The sequence below is a fragment of the Mixophyes fleayi genome, chromosome 8 (genome assembly GCF_038048845.1).
Source record: "Mixophyes fleayi isolate aMixFle1 chromosome 8, aMixFle1.hap1, whole genome shotgun sequence".
In the NCBI taxonomy this organism is placed as follows: Eukaryota; Metazoa; Chordata; class Amphibia; order Anura; family Limnodynastidae; genus Mixophyes; species Mixophyes fleayi.
This window is the reverse complement of record NC_134409.1, coordinates 54,597,841-54,613,194: the sequence shown is the minus strand read 5'-3', so window position 1 is coordinate 54,613,194 and position 15,354 is coordinate 54,597,841. Positions and strand designations below refer to the sequence as shown.

General features: G+C 39.5%; 1 protein-coding gene across 1 annotated transcript in view; it reads left to right on the top strand.

The window, feature by feature from the left end:
- Nucleotides 1–14,976, top strand: part of ASPM (assembly factor for spindle microtubules) — a 72,721-nt gene extending 57,745 nt beyond the window's left edge. Inside the window, exons 23-30 of the mRNA XM_075184170.1 lie at nt 983–1,192; nt 1,620–1,769; nt 2,347–2,538; nt 9,298–9,490; nt 10,977–11,131; nt 11,326–11,502; nt 12,193–12,368; nt 14,632–14,976. Of these exons, the coding sequence (XP_075040271.1) occupies nt 983–1,192; nt 1,620–1,769; nt 2,347–2,538; nt 9,298–9,490; nt 10,977–11,131; nt 11,326–11,502; nt 12,193–12,368; nt 14,632–14,734 (1,356 nt within the window). The 3' untranslated portion in view covers nt 14,735–14,976. The remainder of the gene's footprint in view (nt 1–982; nt 1,193–1,619; nt 1,770–2,346; nt 2,539–9,297; nt 9,491–10,976; nt 11,132–11,325; nt 11,503–12,192; nt 12,369–14,631) is intronic.
- The last annotated feature ends 378 nt before the right edge of the window (nt 14,977–15,354 follow it).

The following is a 15,354-nucleotide window of genomic DNA, read 5'->3' as shown; positions in this document are numbered from 1 at the left end:
CCACAAGAAAGGTTGGTCTGTCTTTAAGCAAGCAATTACTAGATGGATTGCTTTAGCGATCCACCATGCTTTCATTTAGATGGGCAATTTGTTCCTTACAGTTTAGAAGCATATTCTACCAGGTCTGTGACCGTTTTTTGGGCGGCACGGCTGAACAGCTGTGTCGGGCAGCTACCTTGTACTCTGTTTTATACGCTTTATTACTTAAATGACTTTGCTTTAAAAGATGCTAGTTTTGGATGGAAGGTGTTCAACACCTGAGCCTACCCACCCAGGAAGCCCCATCTGTGTCCCCTGATAGCCAAGCCCTCGGGCCCCTCTATCCCATAGGATGTAAGAGTAAATGGAATTTTTGTACTTGCGTTAAAGCCTTTTCTCTGAATCCATTGGGGGACAGTGCGCACCCACCTGTTTATACTTTTGTTCTCCTGTCAATAGTTTGTTTTTGGTGAATGTTGTTTTTCTCTTGTTTCTTTCCTTCATACCCTCCTCTTGGCTTGGTGCGAAAAAATAAATGTGTTCCCTGCAGGGAGGGGATATAGAAGGGGGTTCAGGCTTAGTGAAAGAAATTTAAAAAGCCTAGCATGCCCTCCCAGCTATCAACAGGTTGTCTACTGGCAAAGCATGCTGGGGCTTGTAGTTTCACAACAAATGGAGGGCCGCAGGTTGGACAGGCCTACTCTATACCCATCATTGGTGTCCTAACCAACGTATTCAAAAGAAAGGATTTAACTTAACTACAAAAATGCGGAGGTTTTTTTTTTAAAAAAAAAAAAATGTTTTATATCTCATATTAATAGGAATAACTTTGTTCTAATTTATAAATACGTTGTGTAATGGTTGAACTTCTATAGCGATAATATGTATCTATCGATATGCAATAACTACCTAAGTCAAATAATTTGAAATGCAGCATTTTATGTAGTGTGTTGTGGGGAGAAGTATAAATTAACACATGGTATGCTGGTTATATTGTGTTTAGAAGAACCGTGCAGCACGTGTTATACAAGTGGCGTACAGAGGCTACCGGGATCGCCGCCCTTATCTCAAACTGAAAGCTGCAGCACTGACCTTACAACGGCGCTTTCGAGCTTTACAAGAGGGAAGATCTGAGCAACTTCACTACATACAGCTAAGGAACTCTGTCATTCGGTTGCAGTCCAGTGTGCGAGGCTGGCTAGTCAGAAAACAGGTGCTTATAATAAATGCAAAATACATTGTAAACACATATACTATGAGCAGGAAAAATGTTTGTTACTAACTCTTTGGGATGCTTTCTGTGAGCCATTAACCCAAATAACCAACTGTAGTCAATAGGTGTCTTTTGGGTGAATTACTTGTGTTGTTGATGCTACTTTTGCAGTTTTCCGGTAAATAATCCCCAAAGTTGGAGTAACCCTTAGTAAACAATGTCTGTTTCTTATAAGTATTTGCACTCTTGCTCCATGTTGGTAAATAAACCCGTTGACTTGATTAATTGATGTAAAGCAGACTAATCCACTGTGCACTAGATATCATGTCCAGTATCAAACGCTTGATGTTCACCACTAACCTTTCAGGATATTGTATGGAATAAAATGATAATAATCTTTTTTTATTTTTTAAAATATATTTTCTAGGTTGCACAGCTGAAGAGAGAGAGGCAGCTGCTGAGATTCAGTTCTGCTGTTCATCACCATCTATGTGCTGTGAAGATTCAGAGATGTTTCCGGGCTCATCTTGTTCTTAAAAGAGCACGGAAACAAATTGACCATGTTATTTATATTCAGGTATAACTGAAGTATTTGGTCGCCTTTTAAAGAGCATTTATTTATGCGCTCAATTGAAGAAACCATTCTGTAGGCTGCACTTGCATGACTTTTTGCTCAGCATATCTGTTCCCTAGGCATCATTGCGGCACTTCATAATTAATATAATTACTACTATACTATTATATATTGCACTAAATTTGATTGTATTTTTATATATTGGAAATTAGGTATAGATTTTATTGGTGGCAATCCTTTCTCTATCCTCTCACTGTCTGCACCCCCTTTATTATTTTGTTTATTTTATTGTGGGTCTGCATTCCCATTTGGGTGGCTGTGCATTGTGGAGCTTGTTGAAGCACTCTTAATACTACCCTAAAGCACCTGTGTTTCTCCTATCCTTTGAATATTCATGATGCCTGGCTAATATTCATGAGGTGTTGGTTTCAAGGAATTGATGATAGTAGTGTTCTTGAATACTGGTCTAGAACACAAAATGGCTTCCCTCCGCTATATGTAGTTGACAGGTGCAGTGTAACCTTTAATGGAATGTATATTGTATGCATACATAAGTGCTAATAAGTGTTTGCTCTTGCAGAGATGGTATCGGTCAAGAGTGCAGCGCAGGAACTACCTCATTAGCCAGCAAAAGATAATTGCGCTACAGACTGTGGTGCGAGCTTGGTTACACCGCAGAAATGAGGCAGTAATTAAAATCCAGAGACATGTGAGGGATTTCCTTCAACAAAGACGACGGGCTAAATTGACATGTGGAATCATAAAATTCCAGGTACCTACAGCACAGTCATAGCTTACTAATTATATACAAATGCATGAATCCTTCTTAAGTGTTGAACCTCTCTTTATGGGTCAAATTCATAAAAAGGGAGGCTTATGTTTTACTTTTTAAATCTTTTTCTGTATTGTGAGTGCCAAGTGTGCAGTTACATTGCAGATCACTGCGTGTGACAGAACAAAAAGCTGAAGAGCTTCCTCTTCCTAAAATAGACTGCTTGAGCAGATAGTAACAAGTCACAACAACACCACAGTACCATTACAATATAAATAGGCCGGGATTAAATGCACTGAATCTACAGGCCTGCAACAAAGAGAACAGGAAAATTTATAGGTAAAGTCCTACCTGTCAGTGCCATGTTAGGGATGTTGTCAGATGAAAGGCAGGAACAAAAAAAAGAGCTAAGGGGTTTTTCTTTGTTTTTTTTTTTTTGTTTTTTTGCATAACCATTAAGGAACAACTGAACTGCCATAGGATGATCGTTCCAAATAAAGCACATGAAGTCTACATTTTTGAAGTGTATAAGGAGGACCAAGTGACTTTCTTATACATCGGCTTCATTGAAACAAGTCCACACAGCTTCTAGGAAGTGATCATAGTACAGGCGGGGGGAACTTTAACATAAAAGGAACTGAACACCTGGCCTTTTAAAAAGAAAAATTAATTTTTAACTGGCAAATGGGTGATACTTATTTTAGAGAAGGCCTTTTCGAGTAGGTGCCAAATGCCATGTAAAGTGAGTAAATTTACCCAAATCTATCCTATGAATGGAATTCAATTGGCCGCGTTACTCTCGAAAGGAACACAGCCTGCGCACGTTACTACAATAATAGTGCGCTCTATTACCGTTACTACAGTACTAGTGCACACTATTAGCGTTCATACAGTAATTTTAACACGCAAAATGTGTGAAAAATTACCGTAATAATGCACACTATTACTGTAGTAACGGTAATAGTGCGCAGGTTGCGTTACTTTCGACAGTAACGCGACCAATTGAATTCCCACCTATGAATATTGTATTTCAGATATGAAGAAGTTGTTTCTTAGGGCTCTGAGCAGAGGGACATGTAAGTGGCACCACAATGTCCAGATTGTAGGAGACAATCCAAAAGCTACTTGCATGAGAAAGCTGGTACAGTCCATAACACCATTGTTCTGATGACACCCAAACCATTGGGACATACTGTAAATTGCTACTAAGGACCCTATTGGGGACCACAAATGCTGAGGAGCCTGGAAGGATTATTTACAGACGGAGCCCATTAATTTCATAATAAATATTGTCATGAAGGTTTTACTGCGGTGGTCTTGTCTCAGAGTAAGTCACTAGTGGTTGGATACTTTTACGAGATACCCACACACCATAAAGACATAGAATTCAACAGCAGATATGAACATATCTAGTCTGCCCATTTTGTTATCTATGGTAACCACCATCCCTATGTAATCATTATTTCTTTTTAAGGATATCCTTATGTCTATCCCAAGCATGTTTAAATTGCTCTACTGTATTAGCCTCCACCACCCCTGATGGTAGGTTATTCCACTTATCCACTATCCTTTCTATGAAGTAATTTTTCCTCGAATTTCCTCTAAAACCTACTTCCCTCCAGCTTCAGTGCATGTCCTCGTGTTCTATTACTTCTCTTCCTTTGAAGTATGAAATATAATAGGGGTTTCAACAAGATACAGGAGGTAAACAAAGTTTCTATCATGTCCCCCCTTTCCCTTCTCTGCTCCAAGCTATACATAATAAGATCTCTTGGTCTTTCCAGGTAAGTTGTGTGCTGTAGTTGCCCTTCTTTGTACAGTCTCTAATGTATTTATATCCTAATGGAGATATGGCCTCCAGTATTCTAGATGAGAATGTACCAATAATGACCTATACACTTTCATTATTACTTCTTTCTTTCTGCTATGGATTCCTCTCCCTATGCAACCAAGTATCTGATTTGCTCTGAACTTGGACTTGAGTGTAATAAGATATAGAACATTTGCATTCTATTGCCTACTGAACTGTTCTCATCGGGCTGTGTTAGTTCATTGTACTTTCTCTTTCATCCAGTCTGGGGGACACTGCTACCATGGGTTGTATGAGGAGAGCTTGGAGTTGGCATTTAACTAGTTAGCTTGTTAATTGTAACATGCTAACAGACACCTCCCCTCTGCAACCCCCCTGTAGCTCCCCAGTGTAGTTTGTGCCCAAGGAGTTGGGCTTACTTTTCTTAGCTGATAGCTTTCTTTCTTTTTAATTTTATTCTTATTTAACACTTATTAATAACCTGTAGGTTAGTTCAGTGCTGGGATACAGCACAGAAACTCACAGCATCGGCTGTAGAATGGCTGTCAAGGAGTGAGCTGGACTTTCAATGTTGACAGGCGGCTTGGTAAACCGTACTCGCACTTTAATAACTCCTGATGCCTGGTGCTGCTGTACGGAGTATAGAGCGCCGAAATTCAGTATGTGCAACGGCTGTCACTGAGTGAGAGCTGGACAGCGCTCATTGAATCTTGGGCTGAGCAACAGGATTACAGGACTCGGACCTGCTCCCCTTTGCTTTGCACCTGAAAGAGGCTTCCGGTTACTTGTATTAGGCGGCTCAAAATGGAGCCTCAATGTCCTCTTCAGTGTCTTCTTCCATGGTGACAGCTAGAAGAACTCTATGGCTTCGGTCCTGGGAAGCCAATGCAAAGATTCTTGGAGGCCCTTCCTTATTCAGACTCCATACTTTTTTTCGGTGTGGAATTAGATAACAACATCTTTTCTCAGGCTACGGGAGGTAAAAGTACATTCCTTCCTGTCAATGTGCCTAAACATCAGACACCGATGTTCAGTTCTTTTTGCCATCCCTTTCAGGGAGTTCCGCTACCACATATCAGGCGAGCAGGGGCAGGCCTTCCGGATCCAGAGGTCACTTCCAGAGAGGAAGATCTTCTTTCTCCAAAAGGTGTCCTGCCAAGCTTCCAGGGAAGCCGACAGTCTGATTCAGACCATCCTCTTCTTGTGGCCGCAGGGGGGGTGTCTGCAGCTGTTCACAGAACAGCGAGTCCTCTCAAGGTCCCTGTATTCAAGGAATCATGACAAGGGGATGTTATTATAGACCTCCCCAGTCGGCCCTCTATGTTTTTTCACAACATCCTTGTCAAACAAGAAAACAGGCGATGCTGCACTGCGACAATTCCCTTTTTTCAGCGGGAGTCAATTGTCCGGTCCCAGTAAGCCAGAGATTCTACTCCAACTTGTTCTTGTTTCCCAAACCGGATGGCTCCTTCTGACCCATTTTGAACTTTGACTCCATACCTCCACCCATAGTTTAGAAATTTAGAGTCTCTTAGTTCAGTAATAAATGGGTTTGAAGTGGAAGAATTCCTGGCGTCTATAGACTTTCTAGACGCCTACCTTTGCATCCCCATATGGCAAGGACACCAGACATTGCGGTCGGGGCTGCCCACAATCAGTTTAGAGCGCTCCCATTTGGCCTCTCCACGACGCCCAGAGTATTCTCAAAAGTCATGGCTGCTCGACTCCATTCCAGGGGCGTGCGAATAGTCCCCTACTTGGGCGACCTGCTGATTAAAAGCCCCCTCAGATCAGCTTCTATGTCGCCACCTAGCTCTCACCATCAAGGTTTTGGAGCTCCATGGCTGGATCATAAATTAGCAAAAATCATAGTTAATCCCAAGCCAAAGGATGATTTTCCTAGGCCTCATCATGGACACAAACTTGCAAAAAATCTTCCTTCCAGAGGACAAGATTTGGCCGGGTTCTGGTCAACCACAGGCCCTCCATGCTTCTCTGTATGAAGCTTCTCGGGAAAATGGTCTCAACCTTCAAAACCTTTTCCTACAGAAGGTTCACTCCAGATGTTTCCAATGGGATTTACTTACGAAGTGGTCAGGCTTGCCTCTCCCCCTGGAATCCCATTCAATCTGGCTGTCCACCGATGGCTCAGCTATGCCTTCAGTGGTGGATGGTCTGGGACCACCTGGGCGTGTGCAGGTCCTTTGTCCCATGGTCCTGGATCATCCTCACAATGGATGCCAGCTTGAAAGGCTGGGGTGCAGTGGTACTTCATCTACAACTTCAATGCCTTTGGACGGAACAAGAGGTCTCCCTCCCGATAAACATTATGGAATTGAAGGCCATGTTGATGGCCCTACAAGGGGCGCACACCTTATCCAAGAATCGTCAGTCCGCCTCCAATCGGATAATGCCACGGCCCTGGCTTATGTCAACAAGCAGGGCGGAACAAAGAGTGCTGGGACTGTGAAGGTAACAGTTCAAATCTTGTCTTGTGCGGAACAGTACGCCCCCTCACTTTCAGCCGTGTTCATTCCAGGCTTTCAAAACTGGCAGGCTGACTTTCTAAGTCCCCATGTGTTAATGCTATGGGAGTGGTCACGCCATCTGGAGGTATTTTAGATGTTAGTCGAGAAATGGGGTCTCACGGACCTGTATCTCATGGCGTTGAGGCACAACCCGCAGGTTCCCAGGTTCTGCTCAAGGGCCAGGGATCCACTCGCGGTGGCCATCAATGTCATGACTATGCACTGTGAATTTCAGTCAGGTTACCTTTTTCCACCCATTCCAATGAGTCCGTGCGTCTTCCAGTGGGTTAAGCAAGAAGAGTTATCGGTAAATCTGGTAGCTCCAGGTTGGACACGCCGGGTCTGCTACACAGATGTTCTGTTCTTCAACATCAGGACCTGCCTCGGTTGGCTTTAACGACGAGCCTGTGAATGCAATTAATTTACTAGAACTCTCTGTTGCAGGATAGAAAATAGAGAGTTGTAGTAAATGGAGTGCATTCACAAGAGAGAGAGATTACCAGTGGAGCATGCCAGGGATCGGTAATTGGACCAGTGCTTTTTAATATCTTTATTGGTGACATTGCAAATGGTGTTAAAGGGAAAGTATGCCTTTTGAAGATGACACAAAAGATAGGCAACAGATGATATAGGTAGACTAGCACAATGGTCAAGAGCTTTGCAACTGCAAAATCATGCACTTGGGTATCAAAAGCCTAAAAGGATAGAAAATAAAGATCTTATTTATTCACCCATCTTAGGGGCATATTCAATTAGCTTTCCGGTCCGCGGGATCGCCCCGAAACAGCCACGAAACTTAATCCACGTTACCGCAATAACGTGGATTTTCGTTCGCAGCCCATAGGGTTGCGAATGAAAATCTGCGTTATTGCGGTACCGTAATACCGGCAATAACGCGCACTTTCCGCGGTAACGCGCGTTACCGCGGACCGGAACCCTAATTGAATATGGCCCTTAGAATCCAATCCCAAGATTTCAAGTTTATTTAAGTCGTTCAATGTGGGACAGTGTCAAAATCCTTACTGAAATCTAGATATGCTACATCTACAGCCCCCTTTTGATCTATTGCATTAGTCACCCAGTCAAAAAAACGGCTGTAAGATTTGTTTGATACGATCTGCCTCCAGGAAATCCATGCTGTTTAGTATCTTGTAAATTCCTGGATTTGAGATGTCCTACAACTCTTTCTTTTAAAGTGTTTCCATCCATTTCCTGACTACTGATGTAAGGCTCACTGGTCAGTAGTTGCTTGCCTCTTCCTTGCTTCCAATTTTGTGCATTGGGACTACATTCGCACCTTTTCTAGCCCTCTGGAATTACTGTAACTGGTTGAATAATTCTGTTGAGGGTGTTACCAGCACCCCTTTAAGCTCCTTTAGTATCCTTGGATGTATTCCATCTGGCCCGATTGATTTCACTTTCAGTTTTGAGCGTTCTGTTAGGACCTTCTCCTCTGTAAATGTATTTGTATTTACCTAATTTTTGTGAATATACTTGTCACTTAAGTGTGACCACTTCCCCTCTTTTTCTGTAGTGAACACTGAGCAAATATAATGAAGATGATCTGCCATTTCCTTCTCTCTCAACAAGCCAATCACACTCTGGGCCTGAGTCATTAAGGAGAACAATACATAAAAAAAAAGGAGTAACTTTGCCCCTGGGCAAAAAAATGTTGCATTGAGGGGGGGGGGGGATTTTAAAGGTGGGGACAGATTTATATTTGGGATAGGGCATGTCCTAGATCAACTTTACATTTCAGTGTAAAAATAAAGCTATCAAGTATTTGTGTGATAGAAGAATAATAAGACTAAAGACAGAGGTGTTTTTTAATCTTTTTGTTTTTGTCCTTTCATTTATATACATTTACTTACTGATAGGGCCATTTTTTCTTCAGCATCTGATTACCTTTTTAGCCTCCTTCTGTCTAACAGGATATATCTTTGTTTTCATTATACTGGTTCTGCTTATTTTGCTTAAAGGCCATCTTTTTCACTCTCCCAATACATGCTACTTCATTTGTTAACTCGCAGCAATAAGCATGGTTGGGGCACTTTCTGTTCTGTAACAACTACATTTTTGTGATTTAATCAGCACATAGTAAAAATGCTTTTAGGGGTCTGGTCTACAAAGTACTGCAGCCATTAAGCAGTTAGTCATACTTGGGAAAAACAAAATAAGGAGAACCTTTATTTTGAAACTCTTTGTATTTTTGATTCATAATGAAGCTTACACACTATATTATGATATCATAATTTTCAGTTTAATTTAACATCACTAATATATATAAATATATATATATATATATATATATATATATATATATATATATATATATATATATATATAATTAGTATGTATATATTTGCGTGTGTGTGTAACATTTTGTGGTCACATTGTGTTTTGTTTTATTTTATCTGCTAGGCTCTCTGGAGAGGTTACCAATGGAGAAAATCACATGACACTAAAGAATTAAAAAATTTACGGAAGCGTCTGCAGAAAGTAAATGAAGAAACTAAAGATGAAAATAAACTGGGTAACAGAACATTGGTTGCCTTAAATTACCTGCTGACCTACAAGCACCTCTCCTACATCCTAGCAGCTCTGCAGCATCTAGGTGAGAATGTGATTTTCTTTTCCCAAAAAAAGTAATTTCTAGAAGCCAGAGGCATACCGTGCAGGAACAGAGATCTGCTTAGTTAGGTATATGTTAGGTTGAAACTTAGAAGAAAGAAAAAAAAAAACCTTTTGTAAAAGTGTTATCCTCATTTACATGTTACACTTCCCCCTCCCTGCCTATGCTCTCCTTACTGTTCAGAGCTTTTGGAGAATTCCCATCAGGGACCACAGATGGGGGCATCAATCCTCAGTAAGCATGCCTCCATATAACCATTTACATTGTATTGTAATCCACCAGATTTATTATTTTTTAAGCTGATCCATCATATTACCTTTCTGTCTTATTTGTTGTTATGGTCTAGAACACTTTTCTCACCTTCCCTCTAGCTCAGTAATGACAGCAAGCGGCCCTCTGAGTCCTCACCTGTGTGACCCAGCTCCTTCCTGCAGATTTGTTTTGTTATAGTTTGTAACCTTTTGAAATGTTTAAAATGCATTGTAATATGATGTGCCTGATATATATATATATATATATATATATATATATATATATATATATATATATATATATATATATATATATATATATATATATATATATATATATATATATGATATGTTGCTACAGATTGGTGTCTTTCTTTGATTTAAATATTGTTTTGATTTATTACTGAGAGTAAGGGTAATATGCGACCCTTTTGAACGTTAGAGGGCTGTTGAAGTGTGTCAGGTTGCTAATCACTGCTCTAGCTTGCCAAACATAATGTGGGTTTTTGGTTTTTTTAAATATGTTTAACTTATTAATTCATCACCCCTATTATTATTATTATTATTATTATTATTATTATTATTATTATTATTATTATTATTATTAAAGTCATGTAATTAAACCACTTTTGACATAGTTGTGATATTCTAATACTTTTTTTTAATTTCTAGCAATGTTCTACATATATTTCTAAATAAGCCAAACAAAACTTACTCAATGATCATGGGGAATAAAGGCTTTTCTTAGAATGTGATATTATGGGCTTTATTTATTAAAGGTTTATCAAAAGCTGTCACTGTGGTATCAACGGTTGTAGCCCCTGCTGGCAAATGGGTTTTCCAGGTTACCCCGGTTGAAGCTCTCCTATGCAAAGCAGTACAAGTTCCATTGCAATCCTTCTGTTCTTTCCATTTCAGAATGGTGATAACATTAGGTATTCAATGGGGAAAAAATATTTATTTAAATTAAGCATTTTTTTTTCACATTGGAATACAAAATTGTGTGTGTGTATGATATGTGTGTGCTATTTATTTGCTTTTTTTCAGTGTCAAGACTTCTAGTTGCTTGTATTTGTTTGTTTGTTGCCTTTCATTCTGACTAGTTAGTGTCACCATTTCAAGATTTAAAAAATAGAAGATACGTGACTTTAAGATAAATGTTTTCTCAGTAGTCTGTAATACTTATTTTCCGCATGTATATCTTTCTCCATCTGTAGAAGTTGCCACCAGACTGTCCTCTGTTTGCTGTGAGAACATGGCAAAGAGTGGCACTGTGAATACCATCTTTATCCTGATCCGCAGCTGTAACAGAAGTATTCCGTGCATGGAAGTGATCAAACTGTGTATTCAGGTCCTGCTTAACCTGTCAAAGGTAAGTGGTCTTTCCATTGGTTGTTGTCAGAGTTGTGCATCATGATAGTCCTCTAAGAAATTGTTTTCAATAGTATTTCTGGTCTCTGGCTAGTTCTGCTCTTTTGCGTGGTCAGAATGTGTAGGCTTTGTCAGTGTATTTATATACAGTTCACATCTGCTGAGTAACTGGGGCTTTTATGTTTCCACTTGCAGTACGAGAGAACAGTATTGGCAGTTTATGAAGTGAAGAACTCTGTGGAAATTCTTCTGGATTTGATGCAGATCTACAGGGAAAAAGCTGGAGACAAAGTATCGGATAAAGGGGGCAGTATTTTTACCAAGACCTGCTGTCTTTTGGCAATCTTTGCAATGAACTCCCAGAGAACTTTGGTAGGTATTCACCCTCTAACTATTGAGGTCTTTGTGGCACCTCTTGCTGTGTCGACAAAGTGTGAGGTCTAGGGGAGAGGGAGGTGGGGGTAAAGAGAACAAGTGAATGAGACCAGTTATTAATAAAATGAATTCCTATCAGCAATATATAGTAGATGTTTTGTTTCCCATTCGGCATTGTATAGCCTTAAAAAAAAAAAAAAAAAAAAAAAAGTAATTTTCTTAACTGACTGCTCAGATTAGCTTGTCATGTGCTATTTGCATGCCACTGTTATTTGTAAGGCAGTAGATCATTTGAGGCCGTTTGAACTCTATCATGTATGCCTATGCAAAACATAATCTTTTTTCTTCATGCAGATACTTGTGCAATCATGTTATTTTACCAGTTGATCATGTTAGTTATGTTTAAAAAGCATATAACAATTCTTAGACAGTGCATGCTAACATTATATATATATATATATATATATATATATATATATATATATATATATATATATATATATATATATATTCTATTGTATATTCTATTGTATATTATAGTTTTACTTTAATTTTATACTTCTAAGCAATAGTTAGTAAATAGACTTGAGGCCAACTTAAAAAATATGGTTATCATTAAGCAAACTTAATTTTGATCTACAGTTGGGGTAGTTTTAAAACCCAAGCATTGTGTTTTCTTTTCCCCAGGCGATACGTGCCATCCCTAAAGCTATGGATCGGATCTGTAGCATTTACAAGCTGACCGCTCGGAAGCACAAAATGGACACAGCAAGGAATCTCAGCAGGCAGCTCATGGGCAGTACTTCAGCTCATGGGTTTGCCTCTCTTCAAGCAACGCCAGTCCGCACAAGACTTGTATCTAAGTATGTTCTGCTGTGTGCTTTACTCTGCTTCTGAGAGTTCAGTATTCATACATAATTTCATGGAAAGTAATGCAATGCACAGAATTTGTTCAGGAAGAAAACATTTATTAATAAAAAACACAGAACATATCTTAACATAAATGCAGACAATTTGCGCAAATGCACTCTACAGCTCACATGGAAGAAGTACAATACTGGACTCGCAAAGTTAATCATTCATGTAGACAAATACTTTGATTTATCTAGTGTCACTGTGTGGCATGACTGAACTGAGAAAAACTTGTATAAAAGGCTTGGGGAACTCAACACATTTTCACATTTATTTCATTATTCCTTTCAGTCAAGGGGGAAAAAAAAGTTGGTAGCTCACTCTGGCATCGGCCTGGGTTCAGTAGCCCAGCTGCTCCCCAGCACAGCCAGCCCTTGGTTGGCGAGGTAGGAAAAGTGGTGGGTGGCATTTAATTACCCGATTGCCCTGCTTGGTGATGAATTGCGTCATCCAAGCCCTACCTACCTAAATAAAACCGTGTGGCAGGGGTGGGATTATACAATTCTCTTATATGGTGGATCATGTTCCCACCTATCTTGCAGCTGGCACTCTCGGGTAGAATTGCCTGCTCTCTTGGGATTTTAGGAGTTCTCTCCTTCGTTTATGAGTCTCCTAGACATTTCGAGTATGTAGGTAACTATGGATGATTTCTGTTGATACTATTAATGAGTCACAGTGCTTCCAATGCTCGCTGCTTTAAAGATAGCAAGCGGGGTGCTCTATAATTCCACATGCTGGGATATTGATATTACCACAGTCAGTCTTTATTCTGATGTTTCAGTCCCAGTGGTGCTTGCAGCTTGTATAGAGATTCTGCGGACTGCATGTCCTAGTGGATACTTTCAAATAACCTAGGTGGATTGTTGCAACCAAATCAGTTTTCTCCATAGTTGAAGATACAGACTGATGGATCTACAGTCACCAGACAGATGCGATTCCTTGCGGGCACAGCATACACATGTGACTGAAGTGCAGTTCCTAGTCATTAATCCACTAACTCACGATACAGTCAAAAGACACAGGTTATATACCGGTCATTATTTAAACTGTGATGGAGCTACTGATGGGCGGATTGGGGTGGCAGCCAGCTTGTGATAGGTAGGGGATTGATGATGTGTATTCCTGAGTGTCCTCCCCCATGGTGGCTAGGTGCCGTGGAGAAGGTGCCTAGGAGTCTAATCCAGGGTACTAGTATACAATGACCAGGTGACAAGGTTGGCCAGGTGACAAGTTTGATAGTATTATAGTTGTATACACTAATTATTTAACCCAAACATCTTGGGCCTGATTCATTAAGGAACTTAAATGAAGAAGTTTCTTATTTAAGTCTCCTGGACAAAACCATGTTACAATGCAAGGGGTGCAATTAGTTTTCTGTTTTGCACATAAGGTAAATACTGGCTGTTTCTTCATGTAGCACACAAATACTTGATAGATTATTTGTACAATGAAATTTAAAGTTTATTTTTGTGTGCTACATGAAAAAACAGACAGTATTTAACTTATGTGCAAAACAGAAAACTAATTGCACCCCTTGCATTGTGACATGGTTTTGTCCAGGAGACTTAAATAAGAAACTTATTCATTTAAGTTCCTTAATGAATCGGGCCCCTTGTTCTATTTTTTTTTCCCCCTGATTAAACACTCCACTCAGTGACATTTAAGAATAACTTTTCTAACTTATATAACAAGTAGCATAAATACACATGGCATACAAGAACATATGTTAACAAACGCTTAGGAACAACAAATAACCATAAACTGTAAAGCAGTAAGATGATGACCGTTCAGAGTGCGCAGAAAGAGGCGATTGATCGCAACTGTCTATGTTTTGGTCGCACAAATCCAAAATTCGCACAGCATGGTTCCACAGAGATCCACTGTGCCAAGATGGTATTTTATGGATGATTGTGTCTGGTTAGTTTTTATCTCTGTGTCCATCTAATCAGGTCCAGCCTGATTAGATAAACCAATCCAATACCATGAATGAGGTCTGTATTCCAGGCACTGCTTGTCTGGGGTTTTTTTGTTTTTACAGCAAACCCAGATTTCAGAGGTACCAAGTTCCAGGATAGGACCCCCTAGCGATCTAAAAGTCAAAGGTGGAAGATTGTTTAACATATGGCTGGTTATTTTTTTCTAATTCACTTTTTGTGTAAAAAGAGTTACAAATCCTTGTTTACATTGACATTTCTCTCCTGATTCTCTCTCCAGAATTAAACCTGACTGGGTGCTAAGAAAAGACAACATGAAGGAAATTGTAGACCCATTGAAAGCCATCCAAATGGTGATGTCTACCTTTGGAATGTCCATCTGAACCTGTTGAACACTGGAATATATTGTGGAAATGAATTTCAGTTGAATTTTTACCAAATGTGTGTGTGTATATAGAGCTTTTTCTTTTTAATGTAAATTACTTTTTTATAATTGTATATTGGAAGCAGAAGTTTTTTCTTCATCTCAGTATTTGTTAAGCATTAATTAATAACAACACTTCTGTCTTGCTTTTGAAGGCAGGTTTAGTTTTATAGACTAAAAATTACAACTCTATTATACATATTTCTGTTGTAAATGGCTTTTTGTACAGCTTTTTATTTGCTGAAAGTGTACAATAAACTGCAAGGCCCAACATTTCAGACTTTTTTTTTTAATCTTTATATATTATTTAGAGTTTGCATTTTATATCTGGTGCAATAATGGACAATGATACATGTAGAATTATTACTTTGGGTGGAATACATATGCAGATATCTTTCCTTGAAGTTATCCGTTATCACGCACCCATTGTTTTGTCTTGGTAGTTCTAAGACTGCTTTTAAAGTCCCATAAATCCTTATTTACCTGTGTGCCTGACCTTTTCATTTACGTCCATACCTGTCAGGGTTGGACCACGTATCGTCGGACCTTATGGCTAAATTTTGGTAAGGGAACAATGCC